Here is an 18,526-nt window from a genome sequence, read left to right as displayed (position 1 = left end):
AGAATCAGTGTGTGCATGCATGTATGTGCTTGTGAATGCTTATTAGACTACCTCTCAGGCTGCCCCATTAGTCCCATTGGTTCAGCAATGGCTGCCACCTGGCAGAAAGTTCATGAATACAGTAACTGTTCAGTACATGCACATGTGCTCATCTGTTGGGTTTTAGTTGATTCCAGATGCCAAGTTGACAACCAAGATTAGCCATCACACTTGTTTATTACTCAGTATGTAGTCCTGACATTGACTTCGTATCTACTGTGTTACAGATTCAATGTAGGGATTAGAGGCATGTGCCATCATGCCTTGCTCAGAATCATGTACCCTGCTCTGCATTTATTTTCTTTTATTATGTTGAGCTCTATGTGGAAATTTTGTCTTTTCTGATCTGGCAAATTATTTGAATGATTAAATTGATAACTTCTAATCTATTGTTCTCTTTTTGAACTCTTATTCTCATATGGGACTTTTTGTTCTGTCCTTCATATCAGTTTCTTGTGGTTACCCCCTACACACACAGACTGATCGTGAACTCTCTTGTAACTGAGCATGACCTTGCCCTCCTACTGTGGCCTCCTAAGTGCTAGGGTTGCAGGCGGGCACCACCACACCAGTTTTTTAAGCAGTGTGTGGTTCAGGAGTGATAAGCTTGCTTGCCTTGTTGTGTAGCAGGTCTCCAGAACCCTTTGACGCTGAGACTCCATGCACATTAAGCAGCAGTGCCTCGTTTCCCTCTCCCTACCATCCCTGTGCAACCACCATTGCCATAACTTACCTCCTGCAGTAGAGTTCTATAGCTGACTGACATTGTGTTGTATTTTGTTGTTCCATTCTTTTCCAACATGGACATTTGTGTCGCTCCTATTGCTTGGCTCAATGGTGCTGCTGTGAACATTTATGCACAGATGTTCATTTGAAATCTTCCCTTTTTTTCAATATGTTTAGAATTGAGATTGCTGAATTCTGCTGGCAGTTCTATCTCCAATTTATGTGTGATGTGTGCTTTTGTTCACGTGCGTATGGAATGTGTACACCCATGCTTGTGTGCGTGGAAGGCCAGAGTTTGAAGTCACAAGTCTTCCTCTATCCCTGTCCCTTTGTTTTGAGACTGGATGTCTCACTGAACCTGGAGGTCACCAGTTTGACTTGATGGGCTGTCCAGCCAGCTCCTGGAGACCCAGGCTCAGGTCCATATGTTTTCAGAGCAAGCATTTGAACCACTTTCCAGTTTTTTGAAGAACTATTATGTTATTGTTGTTTTGTGGTCATATTTTATATTTCTACTAGCAGTATTCAAGTCTCAGATGATTTTGTTTGTGTGTTTTGTGAAATAGTATTAAATTTCTCCTTTATTAATTTTAGTTACTTTGTACCCTATTTTAATGATGGGGACTCTAATATTTCATTTTTCTAAGATGTCATAAGGTATAAGATGCACCATTTTTTTGTTTTAAGAGAAAAATTTGCCAGGTAAAAGCTAGTACATCGCTCGCTGTAAGATCTGTCCCAGTCTTAGAGATTGTGAAGTAATGTGTCTCTTAGAGTTGGTAATGAGTCTTTTCATTGAAAGTTAATAAGGTAAAAGTTCTTGGTACTTTATTTAAAAATTCTAGCTAGATCTGACAGATTATACATACTAACATTGCTCCATCCTCAAACTCACGAGACTGTAAAAGGAAACTTGCAAGCAGAGGGGCGCGGCAATAGATGAGAGCTGTCAGCAGGATTTTAAAACAGTTGAATAAATCTAGGGGAGTTTGAGTGTTTGATTATTGTGAAAGATTTGATGACAAAATTGGTTATTATAGTTGAGTGGTGGTGGCAGCATATGCCTTTGATCTCAGCACTCAAGAGGTAGAGGCTAGTGGATCTCTGAGTTCAAGGCCAGCCTGGTATATGAATCAAGTTCCAGGACAGCCAGGGCTACACAGAGAAACAAAAAACAAATGCAATAAGGTTCTTGTTTGCAGTTAATTGACAAGCATTAGATGTTTGCCGATGGAAGGTTACAAACAGGAGCATGAAGAATAAACCTCACAGTATTTTTAAATTATTAAAGGAAGCCAGTAAAGCAGGGGCTCTAAACATTGTTTGCATACTTACAAAGTACTATTGATTAAATATTTTTATATGTATGTGTATGTGCCTTTGTGAATTGATGTGTACCAAGTGCATGCAGGTACCTGTGGAGGCCAGAGGATGTCAGATCCTCTGGAACTGGAGTTACCGGTAGTTGTGAGTTGCTAAGAACTCAACCTGAGTCCTCTGAAAGAACAACTAAATACTCTGACCTGCTGAGCCATCTCTCCAGCCCCTGATTAAATTTTATTTATCTTTTTTTTTTTTAATTGAGAAGTCAGGAGAAGAGTTTCCATTAAAGTCTCTGAGGTGTGGCATTTGACTGTAATCCCAGCACTCTGGGGGCTGAAGCAAGAGAACTGTAAATTCAGGGCCAACCTGGACTACTGTAGCAAGACCTGAAAAAAAAGTAAAAATGTATTGGTGTAAGGCTGCAAATGCGGCTCAGTGGTCGAGTGCTTGCCTAGTGTTCACGAAGCCTCTGGGTTGTATGCATAACATGTAGAATTTTGTAAGGATGACCATGAAAAATTTTCAGTTTCCAAGTAACTGTCTTTGTGTGTTGAAGCTCAAATGAGAGACTATTTTTATCATTTTTTTCTTTAGCTGTATGGCTGTTTAACTTTTAATAAATATTTTTAATCAAGAGAAAAAAGAATCTAATGTGGTAATATTTGTGATTTCCATTCAGGGGTTGTCAAGTTTACCCTTGATTAGAATGAAAGAAGGCAGGCAAAGTGACTCACAGCTGTCATCCTAGCACTGGGGCGGCCTCGGAAGAGAGATGGCTGCATGTTTGATACCAGCTTGAGCTACAGTGTGCACTGTGTGCATGCGTGTGTGCATGCGTGTGTGCATGTGTGTGTGTAAAGAAAATATTTTACTGACAAGTTTGTCTGGACTTAACACTGCTAGAGTAGATTGAGTCGCCTGTGCCCTGGGAAGTACCCTCAAATGCTCAGGTGCGATTCATATTGTGACAAATGTCACTACAGGTATTAGGAATTAGAACCTAACAAAAATAAAGTACTTTTATTTGATCATCAGGAAAAGGGGCAAGCCCAAATTTGAACTTTTCACTTGTGCTTATTGCCCATCTGTCTGTAGTCTGACTACTGGTCTGTTTTTAGGCTGTCTATTGGTGTATGTGTTTGCCTACCTGAGTGCTCTCTGCTGTTGGACTGTCCCTAACAGAGGGCTCAGAACTCATAGCACAGGGAAGGAATAAGAGTGCTTTATAGAAATCTTTATGGTTGATATTTATTTTACAAGGTTGCTTTTAGCAAATGATTAACACACACACACACACACACACACACACACACATACACACATACACAGACACAGTCTTGAGCTTAGAGTCATGGAAGAGTATTATAATTTAAGATTACAGCTGTGCATTAGCTTAGGTTGTAAATGGAAAATTCAAGGCATAGTAAAGTTAGTTGTTGTATTTGTTCTTTTAAAGGTGGGTTAAGCCTATACAGGCTGAATATACAGTAGTGTAGCAGGTTAAGTTTGGTTGTTTTTTGTTTGTTTTGCTTTTTAAAATAGGGTTTCTCTGTGTAGTCCTTGAACTCTCTCTGTAGGCCAGGCTGGCTTCAAACTCACAGAGATCAACCTGACTCTGTCCCCAGAATGATGGAATTAAAGGTGTGCACCACGGGGGGCTGGGGATTTAGCTCAGTGGTAGAGCGCTTACCTAGGAAGCTCGGAAGCGCAAGGCCCTGGGTTTGGTCCTCAGCTCTGGGGGGGGGAGGGGGGTGAAGGTGTGCACCACACCATTTGGCTGCAGGTTGAGTTTTAAGTGAGTTCAAGTTGCATTATTAACTTGGCTGTGACATCCAGCAAAAGTTTTGTCTCTTTGATTGCAAGAGATAATTTCATAAAATTTTATCACTACAAAAATTGTTAATTTCTGTCTTTTTGATTTTGTTGTTGTTGTTGTTGTTGTTGTTGTTGTTTCTGTCATCTGTATGTGTGGCTGTAGGCCAAACTGTGATGATTTAGGTGACTTTGAAGTAGACAATTGTAAGAGATAGGGTCAGGCATTGGTCCAGTCCCTGACTTCAATCTTGAACTCAGTCTCTTTTCTAGGACTCTAGAAAGCCAGGTATAGTGACACATACACCTGTATTCCCAGAACTCAAGTCTGAGTCAGGAGAACCATGAGGTCATGATCAGTCTGGTCTGCACTGGTAACTTCAAATAGGCCTGAGTAAGGAACAGTCTATAGACGACGACGACGACGATGATGATGATACAAGGGGAATAATTTGTACCTTTAATGTTACAACATCTATGCTTACTCCATTCTTTCCTCATCATGATCCATATATATATATATGCATTATGTATTTGTGTTTATATGGATTTAGATAGATAGATAGATAGATAGATAGATAGATAGATAGATAGATAGATAGAACAAGCATAGTTATTTTAGCCATACACTTAAGCTCATTGCCTTAAGTCAGAAAGGCTTTATTTAAATTCAGCAGATCTATTTGCTGTCCCCTGTCTTCAGCTGAGAGTTTCTCACTTGCCTGCCTAGGGGCGTCTGTCTAGGTTCTCTGGTAACTATGGTTACAATTGCTCCTGTTGTAATGGTACATTGCACATTTTTTGCATACGTACGCTTTGTTTTATCCTCATTATTTTTAAAAGGTAACATGCACTCGCTCTCCCTGCTCTCTCTGTTGTTTTTACTGTGCTCTCCACAGAGATTTCTCATCTGCCGCTGTCTGTCAGTGCTAGTTACTGTGGTAACTACACCTGTGTGGTGACAGTTCACTGAGGCGATGATGGTGGTGGTCCGGGTGGTACAAGCTTTCCTGAAAACGCATCTGAATAAACTTTCTTTCTCTGCCTTTGCTTTGTTATAGGCTGTTGATGATGTAAAGAAAGGTTACATTAAAGCGGAGGAGAAGTCTTACCAGTTACAGAAGCTGTATGAACAAAGGAAGATGGTCATGGTAAGTTTGTGTCTCCACTGCTTCTTAAATGACTGCTTTGTCTGGTTTTGAAAGGAACCACAGCCTGGTCAGAGGCTTAATAAATTAAGAGGTGGAACATATCCACTTTGATATAAAATCCTTGTGTTTCCCCCATTATTATATAAAAAGTTTAGATTATTTATAGGCATATAGTTTTTAGTAATTTAATTTTGATAATTTATAGATTTTAGTAATGGCCAAACAATATTTGTTTGAAAATGTGATAAAACAGCTGGAGATAGCGCCCACCCCGTAATTGGAGGAAAGGTGGCTCTCAGCTGTGTAGCGAGCTTCAGGCCAGGCTGGGTTAATGAGTCCTCTCTCAAACCAACAGCGACCATAAAACACACTCTGGGCTGGAGAGTTGCTTGGTGCTTAGGGCACTGTGGATTTTCCCAACACCCACATGGATGCGCTCAACTGTCTGATTCCAGTCCTAGGGAATCCGATGCCTCTTCTGGCCTCCATGGGCACCAGGCACACACATGATATACATATGTACAAACAGGTGAAAGTCAATGCTCATAAAATAGTAAATCTTAAAAAAAAAAAAAAAAAACCTTTAAAGACATAAGAACTAGTATTTAGATTTAACTTTCAGTATTTATTTATCCTAGACAGGTCTCAGCCAGGTTAGCCTGGAGCTTGGTATGTAGCCCAGGCTGGCTTCAAACTCTGTGTTGACTAGGCTGGCCTTGAACTTGACTTGAATATCTGATACCAGCCTCCCAAGGGGTGAGGTAACCAGAGTCAGCCACCACATTTAGTTAGGTCTTTACCGTTAAAACTGAGTTAGTTCTGAGGGGCAAAGCCTTTCCTTTCACACCGCGCTCTTTCCGTTGGTGTAGACAGTTGTGCTCTGCACCCTGTGATGATGCCCTAGACTTGGTTTGATTTAGCTGTTACTAGTTTGATGTGGCTATTTATTTAAATCTAGATTTAAAATTATTGAAAATTCATTCCTTTAGTTATACTGGCCATGAGTTAAGTGCTAAAGAGTATGCGTGAGGCCAGTGGCTGGCATGGGATAGCATAGGCTTTCAGCATTGCAGGAAGTTCTGTCAGACAGTGCTGCTGTGCCTGTTCTCCAAAGGTCATAACATTAGATTTTACTTTGTACCAGCCGTAAGTACACTGGTGGACATTGTTTAAAAAAAATGTATAACTAGTAAAAAATAATAATAAAAGTAAAACTGGTAAGGAATATTTAAACATTTCAGTCATAAGCATTTACAGGTTTCTCTGTTGGCAGATGACATATAGCTAAAATTTTTTCAGTGTTCCATGTGTATTACACAAGATAATAAGTACACTGATGACCATTCTGATACACTATGTGAATTATGTTTTATTTTCTGTGTACTTATTACCTATTTTAAATTAAATTAATTGGGCTAAGTATGGTAGAATACACTTACAATCTCAGCCTTCAGGAAGCCAAGGCAAGAGGATCTTTATTTAGGACCAGACTGAGCTATCCAACAAGCTTGAGTTTGAGATCAGCCTGGACATAGAGTGTGACCACATCGCAACATCAGACACCACCCACCCCATGTCCATGTACATTAAATTAGAAGGTAAATAGGGTCAGCATTGACCTTAGCCTGTGCATGACTTTATATCTAGGAAGGATAGTCATTTTACCACTTAAATGATAAAAAACATCTCCTTCCCATATAAAAGTCACCAGAAATCAGGGAATTGTTTTACTACTACATATGAGCAAACTGAAATAGAAAATCAAAACTCTTTTGAGTATAACTAAATATGGGCAGAATTTTGGCTACAGGACTTTTTTCTATGCAGTAGTATTTTAAAACACAAGCCTTAGCTGTTCTTGAAGATAATAGCACTGGGACCAAGGGTGATGGCATACGCTAAGAAGTCACTCTGAGTGAGGCCAGCCTGCATGGTGAGCTCCAGGCCAACCAGGGGTGCTCCATGAGGTCATTAAAAAAGACAAACAACACAAAACCAAAACCAAACCAACCAGACAAAAACCCATCATTGGCTTAGAGGCTGGAGAGATGGCTCAGTGGTTAAAAGCGCTGGGTGCTCTTGGAGAGAGAACTGAGGTTCAGTTCTTGTCACTCACGTCAGTCCACAACTGTGTGTGGTACTTAAGTGCAGTTCCAGAGGATCCATTGCCTTCTTCTGGCCTTCACAGCACCAGGCACACATGTGGTATACAGACATCCATGCAGGCAAACATGCATATACATACAGTAAATATAAATACATACAATAAAAATAAATGTGTAGAAAGCATACTTTAGATTGTGAAACCTGAAGAGTTTCAGAATCTCAATTAGAGTTTAGGGAAACTTGGCTCCCAGGGTTCCTCTCAGGTCCGTGTTTCCATGAGACCTGGATTGACCTTTAGCGGGTCAGCAGGGAGAGCACAGAATTCTTTGGAATAGAACCTTAATCCATTCACCTAAAGTGTTCTGCTCTGTAAAGTGCCAGGCCGATCTCTTACTAACTACTGAACATTCATAGAGCATCCTTTGCTCTACCCTTTCTCTCTGCTTATCTAAGTCAGATGTGATGATCAAGATCATATCTAGCTATTCAAAACAGACAGTGGACAGAACAGTTGTGTGGCCACTTTGTTTTCTAGGCGGGGTCTCATGTGTGTGCCCAGGCTGGGGTCATACGTCTGTCCAGTCAGAGCTGCTCATGAACATCTTCCCGCTCCATCTCTCAGGTCCTCGTGTGACAGATGTGCGCCACCACGCCTAGCTTTAGATCTTTGGTTTTTTACATACATGTTGCAAATATGTTAGAAAATAACAATTCACCTTTTCCAATTTTGAATTTATATAAATTTTCAGTGTTCTTTTCAAGCTTGGTACAGATTCAGCAATGTAGCAATTGTCCACTTAAAACAGAAATAACAGGAACCTGGGAGTCTCCGAAGACCTAGGTCCCAATTAAGACTACATCTGGGGGTTGGGGATTTAGCTCAGCGGTAGAGCACTTGCCTAGCAAGCGCAAGGCCCTGGGTTCGGTCCCCAGCTCCGAAAAAAAGAAAAAAAAAAGACTACATCTGGCTTCTCCTCATGGGCATGGGTGACCTCGGTTTCCACGCAAGCTATTTTTAGAACTTAGGCCAGTAGGCACTCTCTTGAAGATTATTTTGCCTTCAGGGTGATATCTTGAATCCAAGGACAAGAAGATGAGATTCACTGTGTGCTGGTACTGTTCTAGAATGCTTATGAAGTGTTAGCCTCATTTTACAAAGAAGTGGACCAAATACCAGACAAGAAGCAACTTAAGGGAGGGAGAGTTTACCATGGCTTAGTAGTTTGAGGGGATACAGTCTGTCGGGGCAAGAGTGGGAGATTGGCTGATGCAGGCCTGCCCCGCTGACCTACTTCTTCCAGTAGGGCTCCACCTTCTGATGGTTCCACAGTCTTCCAAAAATAGCTTCAGCCAGCTGGAAACCAAGTGTCCAAACATATGAGCCTATTTGAGACATTCCCATTCAAACCACAGTATCTGGGATCAGGTGACTAGTCAGAGTAGAAGTAGGATTTGGGAGTAGAGTTCCAGTGCGTGTTTCCCCTGAATCAAGGGAGAGGGGGTTTCTTTTCCTTCCACATTGCAGTGGGAAAGGCCTCAGGAATAATTACTTTCTTGACATCATAGAGCATTCAGGATGCACTGTAGTCCACCTCTGATCACTTTTTCTTATCTTTGCCTTTATCTGCATGCTGCTTTAAAGAAAAATATATACAGAGGGCTGCGAATGGATGGTAAAACCATGTGATACGGTACTCGAGAGGCAGAGACAGAAAGACATGCAGAGAGTTAAGGCTAGCCTGATGTTCTTAGCCTGTTCCGGGACAACTTACTGAGCTACATAATAAGATTCTACCTCAAGACATAACCCCTCCCGCACAGACAAATCTTTACAGTAAAAGGCCTTCTTAGGAACACGGCAGATACGTTTGTCAGAACAGCACAAGTGTGTCCCAAAGAAGATAATTCTCAGTACGTTCCCTTTATGCTAGTCATTTTCCATTAGAGAACTTGAGCAGAAGTTGTCTTCAGGTTGCGTGGCACCCACCTACATGACCTAAGTTTTTGAGCAGCACTGAGCAGAATTGCTGTGCATTGAGTGTGCCAGTGTTTCTAATGGCTATCAGGAATATGGCTTGGATTAGATGTTGGAGGACCGGTCAGGGCATTCTTGTCCCTTTACCATTTTATTGGGAGTTTTTCAAACACAGAGAAGCTGAAAGGGCAGTGCAGGAAGGGCAGAAGGTCCCATGTACCTCTACAATGTACCACCTCTACACGTGCCGCAGTCCGCACCTCTCTAGTCTGCAGGCTTTGTTTGGATCGGTCTTGAACTGGAGACCTTTGGCTTTTTATTTGCTTGCTTCTCTATGAAGCTGAAGGTTGAAGTTCGGCAAGTACTCTTTCCCTGAGCCAGCTCCCCGTCCTTATCCTGGAAGTTGGCTTTTATGTGTATGTGTGTTTTCCTGCTTGTCTGTATGTGTGCCATGTGCATGTAGTGCCCAAAGAGTCCAGAAGAGGGCATCAGATCTCCTGGAGCTGGAGTTTTTGATGGTTGAGAGCCCCCCCAATATGGGTGCTGGGAACCAGACTCTGGTCATCTGTGAGTGTAGCAGATGTTTTTAAATGGCTGAGCTAGCTCTCCAGCCCCTACTCTGGAATTTTTAAAAGTAACTAACAGATTTGTCATTTCAAGCCATTCTTTTTTTTTTTTTTTTGGTTCTTTTTTTCGGAGCTGGGGACCGAACCCAGGGCCTTGCGCTTCCTAGGTAAGCGCTCTACCACTGAGCTAAATCCCCAGCCCAAGCCATTCTTTTTTTTTTTTTTTGTCCACCAAATGGGTATACACCACTCCCCAAGGTCTCAAGCTGTTCTTGAGAGAGAAAATGGATGAGCACTTTGGCTAATGATAATAGAGATTTTTAAAAGATTTTAACTGTCACCAGATGGAGGAGGAAGGGGAGGAGTGGGGGAAGAGGAGGTGGTGGTGGTGGTGGCGCACTCCTTTAATCCCAGCACTCAGGAGGCAGAGGCAGGTCGCTCTCTGCGAGTGTAAAGCAAGCTTGGTCTACAGAGCAAGTTCCAGGACAGCCAGGGCTATAGAGGAAAACTCTCTCTCAAGCAAAACAAAACAAATTTAAAACTATCATTTATTAATTATCTAATTGTGCATCAAATTCTGTGCTAAATATTTTATATTTGATGCTAATAGATAATATGACATTAGTGCCATCATTCTTTCTCATTTATACAGTAAGAAACTAAGTCTCCAGGCTTGAGTAATGTGTATAAGGCATAACTAGGAAACAGTGGTTTGGATTTGTGCACAAGGTGGCCTGAGTGCAGCCCAGTGACACACGCATCACTGCTGTCTGGGATAAGGTCTGTCCCAGGCCTTGTTGAGGTTTTTACAGTTTTTACATGTTCCATCGCATCTGCCTCTTGTGACACTTACCCTGCAGTGTTTAGCAGGGTTTGCTCTTCTACTCATGACAATGGAGCAAGAGCAGACAGTGCTGTGCACTGGTACAGGAAGGGCAATAAAAAGGAGGAGATGGTGTAGTGTGGTGGTGAGAGAGTGAGAAAATAAGACCAAGGCTTTGAATTATGACAGCTCTTCTGAACTCACCCTGCTCTGCTCTTGCTGCCCTTCTGTGCTTTTCTAAGTTGTTATTTTACTGAAGAAAAAATATGAAGTGGTCAGGGTGTGATCCCTGCTCCTGTGCACCCATAACCCCAACAGCAGGAGCAGTGTTTGAAGTGAAGTGTCATTCACCAGTAGCAGAGCCATGTGTTTTGTTTTGTTTTTTCCTTCCTTCCTTCCTTCCTTCCTTCCTTCCTTCCTTCCTTCCTTCCTTCCTTCCTTCCTTCCTTCCTTTCTGCTGGTGTCATTCCTCTGTCTTGGTAAAAGAGATAACAACTGCCTGGTTCTCAGTTTGGAATTCCCACCCATGCACTGATGTCACCGAAGCACTGTGTTTCTGCACACACCTGCAGTGACTTTGAAGCCTATGTGCTTACTTCTGAGGCAACCTCTAAAAGGACTCCAGCTCAGAGACCATGAACCTTCTTACTCCCTTCTCTATCTCTTCGTCTACTTTTAACGCTCTATCCAAGTGTCTTCTATTTTTGGCTCAACTTGGGCTTATGAGCTGAGTTAGAGCAGCTGTAACAGCAGAGGAGTGGGGCAAAGCCGAGTGAGTGAGTGACTGACCTTGAGCGTTTGACGCCATCTCTGGATGGATCTTGTGAGGATCACATCTTTCACCTGATGTGAGTCCAGATGGTTTTTAAGGAGGCACATTGTCTTATTTTCATCCATGTTGCTCTGATTAAAATACTCTGACTGGCAGCTTAAGGAGAAAGGGTTTAATTTAGTTCACTGTTTCCAGGGTATGGTCCACCATTGCAGGGAAGTCAAGTTAGCAGGAATTTGAAGCAGCTGCTCACTGCACCCTGAGGAGCAAAGAGAACTGAGTTAGTGCATACATGCATGCCAGTGCTCAGCTCCCTCGTCTAGACGGACCCAGTTATATGTACATGCACACCTATACATCCGTCATCAGTCAGACAACCTCCGCAGACTGTCCATAGGCAAACCCAGTGTAGACAGTTCCCCACCCAGCCTCCTTTCTCAGTTGATTCTAGATTGTGTCGAGTTGGAAATTAAAAGTAGCTACCACACACATTCCGGGACTCAGGAGAACCAGGTCACCTAGGAGTTAGGGAAAGAGGGAAGTCTGGGGCTCTAGTTCTGACTGTGCCATTTCTGACAGTGACCTACATAGGTTCATCCCACCCTGGGTTCTTTAAAATGACTAGGTTTTTAGCTTATTTTAATTTTAACATGAGTGTGAGGTATGGAGTGGTTTTATCTTCATCATTAAGGTGAGGATAATTTTCGATTATGGAGGAGATGGGGAGAAACTATTATGAAGATAGCAGAGGGCCACACTGGCTGCTGTCGTGAATTCCTCTCTGGTGTGAGTGCTCTTGAGAACAGTGTCTCTTCTGTCACTTCATTTCTGTGTCGTCTTAAAGAGAACTTGGTGTTAAACTTAGGAAGGGAACGCTGGGAATGGGATGAAGGAGTGCCACAGAGCCTGTCCTGACCCCAGGACAAGTGTGAGATCAGAAGCCAGGGCTCTGTCCACCTCAGTAACTGACTGGGCACCAGCATCTGTAACGTGGTTCTCCCTCTCACTTGTTTGTTCAGTACCTCAACATGCTAAGGACCTGTGAGGGCTACAATGAAATCATCTTCCCTCACTGTGCCTGCGACTCCAGGAGGAAGGGGCATGTTATCACAGCCATCAGCATCACGCACTTTAAACTTCATGCCTGCACTGAAGAAGGGCAGCTGGAGGTAAGAGTTCAGCCTGGGGCTGGGCCAGGCGCTCTGTCAACAGACTTGGATACTTTGTGTGTTTTAGTTCTTCCTTGGGGAGCAAATGAAATGGAAACTTGATGATGATCAGTGAGCTCACAGTATCCTTATTTCACCAGCTCCAAATTATGCATTTTAATTATTGTGTGTGTGTGTGTGGTATGTATGTGTGTGTATCTGTGTCCATGCCATGGTGCATGTGTGGAGGTTATAGGACAACTTTTTGAATCATTTTCTCTTCTTCCACCTTTGTGTGGGTTCTGGGGCTCAAACTCAGGTCGACTTGGCCAGCAAGCACTAACCACGGAGCCACCCCAGCAGCCTCAGTTTCTGTTGTCACACCCAGCCTTTCCCTGATTCCATCAGAATCCCTTTGCCTCAGCTCCCCAGTACTCTCATACTTAAACTACAAAGCTCACTCTGATGTTCTTGGCTGTCTAGAACCAGGTAATAGCGTTTGAATGGGATGAGATGCAGCGATGGGACACAGACGAAGAAGGAATGGCCTTCTGTTTTGAATATGCACGAGGAGAGAAGAAGCCTCGATGGGTTAAAATCTTCACACCATATGTGAGTGGGACATGGGAGGCATGGGAAAGTAGATTGGGCTTTGAACTTTTGAAGTAAATCCTAGTGGGAATTAAAGGAGAAGTCACATGAGCCTGGAGCTCTTGGAGGCAACAGAGTCAACCCAGACAGCTCTCCCTCATTGTCTCACTGCAGTTGGTGATGCTGATGGCTTAATACACAGTCTCACTATCTAGTCTCGACTGGCCTGGAGTTTGCTAATGTAGACCAGGCTGTCTTTGAACTCAAATAAATCCCCCTGCTGCTGCTTTCCGAGCGCTGGGGTTAGAGATGAGTGCCATTGTCCCCTTGTACGCCCTTCTCCTCAGTGCGTCTATAGCCTCTCACCACAAGCCTTTATCTTTGTTGATGACCATGAGAGCACAGGCGGACCACCTTGATGTTTTATCCAGGAGAATCGTGGGAGTCACACCCTGTGCTGTGTCATAGTCAGCACTAGGAGGAGCTAGAGAGCAATAGGTGGCCAGGTCTGTGGTCTGTGGTTCCTGGCAGGATTTTCTCTGTCCTGGGTGGGTTTGGAAGATGGGATGATAGACTTGAAGTTCAAATGCATGGCCTTGTGCCTGGTTCGGGGAAGTCAGTGAGTATTGCTACTTTTTTTTTCCAGTTCAATTACATGCATGAGTGCTTTGAGAGGGTGTTCTGCGAGCTCAAGTGGAGAAAAGAGGTAATTCTAAAGAATTCTTGAATTAATTCATTCCTCTTCTTGTTTACAATTCATAGGACCATGACCAAATACCGGGACCTTCACCTCCATTTCTGTCTTTCTAGGAATATTAGTTAGAGACTGATTATCCCATGTGAGCCAGGACATTCTCCCAGCGATGCTGGCCTCTGGATGGTGAATGGGCTATGCAAAAAAGCCCTGCTTCTCCCCTTGTGTAGAGGGTGGACACTGGCTGCAGGCTCTCCCGTCTCTCATGACATCATGGACCCTCTTCTGCCTGTTTGTTTGATTTTTGTTGTTGTTGTTGTTGTTGTTTATTTGTTTGTTGTTTTTAATCAAATAACCCTCCATGCTGTTCCTGACCCGGAGAGTGCCTGTCCAGAGTTTTAGCCATCTGACTAGATAAGTCACAGTAGAGTCTTTCTTCACTAACCGAGAACATAAATGTGGGGACATTTTTTGCTACCGTTGTCTATAGGTGTCAGTGCTGGAGCAGACTTTAGAAGACTCTGTATAAATACTTAGCTACTTATTGTCAAAGAAAGTCAGAAAATGAAAGAGTACAGTCCGTCACGTGGAGGTTAGTGTTCTTGCTATAGTAGAAGAACACTGGGCTCTGGCAGTCATCTGGAATTTCTCCTGCTGCTTTTATCTGTGGTTTCGGGCATAGCAACTGCCTTAAATCTGGATTGTGTCTTTTGTAAAAGAGGAAGACTGAGGCAGGTGGTAAATATCAGAGTCCTCTGCTTTGAGAGGCTGTGGTTCGGATGGGGTTGAGTCAGGGTCAGCCAGGCATGCTGCTCCAGTCGTGTTGGACGGTTGTCTCCAGATTGGAGGCCAGGCTGCTCCTCAGTAACGCTTCTTTTTTTTTTTTCCTTTCAGAATATTTTCCAGATGGCGAGGTCACAGCAGAGGGATGTGGCCACCTAGCCTTTCCTCATCCCTTCCCCTTCCCTTTGCCCTCAGCCTCTTAGCCTTTTCATCTTTCATGTCAGACAGTAACCATTAACACAAAAGAAGAAAAAAGGAAAAAAGTCATTATATCCCAAAGTCCTAAGCTAAATATTATTAATAACCTCCTGTGAATTTTACACCTCTGGACCTGAGCTGGTAGCGAGCAGCAGGTTGATAGTGCCAGAAGTCCACTGAGATCAGACAGAAACAAGCCCAGCACCTCGCCAAAGTCATCCTTGTCCTTTTACCCGGGGCCTCATAACAACAGACTCTCCTTGTACTATATTTTTAAAACTGGAACTATGAACTCCATCCATTTGCACTGTTCAAGCATATATATGTATGTATGTATGTAAAAATTATATATACACAAATTAGCTGCACGTATATACATATATATTTCTTTTTAAATTTCATATTGATGGCAGAACCTTTTTTAGCTTGTGTTTTTACACACCTTTCACTGAATTCATGACCTCTCTCTTGCTCTCTTTATTTTGAAACAAACTTTAAAAAGGAAAAAAAAAAATACAGGGAAAATACCTCTCCTCATGAAGGACTCGAAAAGTTTACAACCTGCTTGGGTTTTCCTCCCTTTCTGTATTGAGTACGGTTTCTGGCTGTTGGTTTGCCATAGAGTCTGAGGAGCGAGGAGTGTAGTGTCTTTATCTTCAAGAGGGTGCTGAGGAGGAGAAAGGCTGTTTCTCAAGAGCGGCGAGGCTGCCGAGAGTCTGAAGACCTATAGTCTTGATTGCAAGTCATTTTCCTGATCCATCCTGCATCTCCTTCCTGTTCCTTTAGGGTCTTTTATATAAAGCTTCCTTGCAACTGGCCCAAACCAGAGTTCAGGGTCACATGAGGAGGCTGTTCCCACAGAAACTGTGACACTTCTCTTCCTGAGACAGACAGGGATCGTATCAGGAGTAAAGCTTGGCATCTGAGGCACCAAGGCAGGACATACGGAGGGGAGGGAGGGAAGAAAGAAGGAAGGAAGGAAAGAAGGAAGGAAGCAGTGCCTCATGTGTATAAGGGCCTTACCTCCTCCATTCCTGTCCAGTAACCATCTATATTTTATATCCTCTGTGAGTTCTTTAAACAGTTGTGTGTGGAGGGAGTGCCTTGGGTAAACTTAGCCCTGTTCATGACAGCTGAGGGCCCAAGAAGTGGGAATATGGTCGGTTTTAGTTGACCACCACCATTTCCTTCAAAGGAGACTGAGGAGAAAACTCTTAGAGTTCTTTACCTGGGGGTGGGCCTGGGCCGGTTCTGTTGGTAGAGTGCTTGCCTAACATGGGTGAAGCCCTAAGTTCCATCTCCAGCACTACATAAAACTTGGGTGTTGTAGTGCATCCCTGTAATCTCAGCACTTGGGAGGGGAATACAGGAAACTCAGAATTTTCAAGTCCACCCCTCTGGTACCTAATGAGTTCAAGGCTATTCTGGATCACATATCTCAAAGGTAGAAGAGTTTTTTACCTGCTCCTGCACTTAGGCCTCATAGGACCTCAAAGCAACATGTGGGACAGAGCCCAGGCTGGCACTAGAGTAATATTCTTAAACCTTGAGTTCTTGTGTAAGGAATGCTCAGGTTAGGTACAACTAAAACACATCTTTGAAACTCTTTATCTACTTTACCTTCAATATTGAAACCGCCATCAGCTGCATCTTTGGCTTTCTGAGGCTGAGAGGCAGCTAGAATTGGATGTGGTCGGCAGTGCTGGACTTGGTTTAAAGTTTCTTTCAAGCCTTGGTTTTGCAGAGCATTATGAGGCCACTTTTCTGTCTCCATAATTCTAGCAGCCATTGTCCCAGGAAGGTGTGAACCTTTTCCCTTTCCTATCCCTTTCCTCTCCAAGCCTGTGGGACCACAAGGTTATAAAATATGGTGAGTGTTTAAAGTTGAAGAGAGCCGTACCTGATTTGAAGGCTTTCATCAGTATCAACTCGCCCTTTTAGCTTTAATAATGAGCCTGAGTACCTTAAGAGGGGGTGAGTTGATTCTCCCTCTCCAAGATGTTCTGGAGGCCAGCTGTGTGCAAACTGTAAAACAGCAGCAGTGCAGCCCATCCATCCCTCAGTGGGAGAGCCTGTGCTACAGCCTTCCAGAGTAGAGACAGGGCTTTGAAGGTCCTGAAGAGTTGAGCCCCAGACGTGTGGGGACTAACAGATCTGAGTAGGAACATGCTACTTCAGGTAGTCTTGCTGCCAAAACACCCAGCTGCAGCAGGGAGATGGGAAGAAGGAGGTCCCACAGGCCCACAGTGGGGCTGCAGTCATGGAGGAGGAGGTCACTATGGCCTAGAGGCCCACAGGATCAAGTTCTTTTGCATGAAGCAGTGTTAGATGTAACATATCCCTCCCCCAAGCCCCTTGCGCTTCCTTTCTCTAATCCGTTCTATGTTTCTTAGTCTTGGCTTCTGCCCAGAGAGGCATCTACAGTTTTCTTGGACAGTTTGTCTCTAGGAATGGGATGTCCCTTCCCAGCTTCACTCTGGCAGGATCTTCCTGGTCTCCAGCTGTTGTTTCCTCAACGTTGAGTTTCTGTTCTCTGAGACAAAAATTCAGAGATTTTTATGGAACAGGAAAATACTTAGGCCCTGAGAAACCTGGCACTCTAGGAAGCTTTGCTTGGGCAGTACTTTGAGCTTCTGCTCTTTGTATTTTTATCCTGGTCTCCGTTTTCTGCCTTCCCCTTGCCGAGGCCTAGGCTCAGCCCAGCTACAGATGTGTCAGTGTTCAGGGCAGCGCCCGGCCTTGACAGAGCTCTCAGGGAGGAACAAGGTAAATGCTCTAGCATCCTCTTGCCTGGCCCATTTAATTTTATCCTTTAGTTACCAGGGCCAGTAGCTTTGAATTATCCTTTCATTGCTCCAAACCCAATGCCTGAAGCAGCAAAATAGGACACTGATAAGAGGGAACACCTCTCTCATCTCAGAACTCCCAGCTTAAGTTCCGGCTCCTAGAAAGCAGTTTTCTTAAAGGGACCTACATGCATTTGAGTAGAGCCAGTCTCCAGGAATGGAGGCCCTTTCTGCCCTCCTGCCCATTGTGCTGTCTGGAGGGATGGCCTCAGCACACTGCTGCTCCTTCACCAGTTTCATGGGCTGCTTTAACTTCTTTTTGGAGGAGCAGCAGTGTGGCTGAGTACTTAGAGCTGGTGGGAGGGAGAATGCTTCTTTAGTCCTCCATCTTGGGCTCCTCTTATCTAACCCCCGGCATATGTACCAGGCCTCCTTTACCTGGATAACTGCAGCTTCCTCTCAGCGGTAACTGAGGGCGCGTAGGCACCAGGCTCTGGGGAGGAATGAGACTGAAGAGGGCAGATCCTGGTAGGAGCACTTGGCCAGCTGCTGACCATGGGTGCCGCCTTGTTATTGTGCCCCCTTCTAAGCTGGTGAGCTGGGCTTCAGTTTTTCCCAGGCCATGCACACTTTTAATTTATTTGAGAGAAACTAATTGTATTTTCACTGCAGTATCTTGTACTTTTGTTTGTGATTTACGAATGTGAAGAGAATGCAGAGACCCAGTGGCTCCAGTGCTTCTCCAGGCCCTGCCCTAGAGCTAACCACTCTAAGACTGTTTGGTAATGTCACTTAGTGTAATTAATTGTAACATATTCTTTTAAATAAATTGATTTATTGATGAAACAATTCTTTGGTTTCCTAGACTACAAATCCTTTGGGTTATGTGGGAAGGACTAAAGAGGGGCCTTTGGCAGTTGAGTTGGAGTGGCTAGTCTGAAAATGAGAAGGGACATCTAGCTGCTTTCCCCAGCTAGCCAGCGAAGCAGTTGCGGCAGGAAGGAAGGAGCCCCTCTGTCCCCAGTGGCTCCCT

At 43.7% G+C, this 18,526-nt stretch overlaps 1 protein-coding gene across 2 annotated transcripts in view; it reads left to right on the top strand.

The window, feature by feature from the left end:
* Snx27 (sorting nexin 27) overlaps positions 1 to 18,342 on the top strand; it is a 76,485-nt gene extending 58,143 nt beyond the window's left edge. The window contains 5 exon segments of one of the 2 annotated variants that reach the window (NM_001110151.1): positions 4,962 to 5,051; positions 12,313 to 12,462; positions 12,925 to 13,053; positions 13,679 to 13,738; positions 14,621 to 18,342. In NM_001110151.1, coding sequence (NP_001103621.1) covers positions 4,962 to 5,051; positions 12,313 to 12,462; positions 12,925 to 13,053; positions 13,679 to 13,738; positions 14,621 to 14,668 — 477 coding nt within the window. In that variant the 3' untranslated portion in view covers positions 14,669 to 18,342. 2 annotated transcript variants of the gene reach the window in all.
* Positions 18,343 to 18,526: the final 184 nt, after the last annotated feature.

Source organism: Rattus norvegicus, chromosome 2, assembly GCF_021556685.1.
Source record: "Rattus norvegicus strain SHRSP/BbbUtx chromosome 2, alternate assembly SHRSP_T2T, whole genome shotgun sequence".
NCBI lineage: Eukaryota > Metazoa > Chordata > Mammalia > Rodentia > Muridae > Rattus > Rattus norvegicus.
This window is presented reverse-complemented; position numbering and strand designations above follow the sequence as displayed.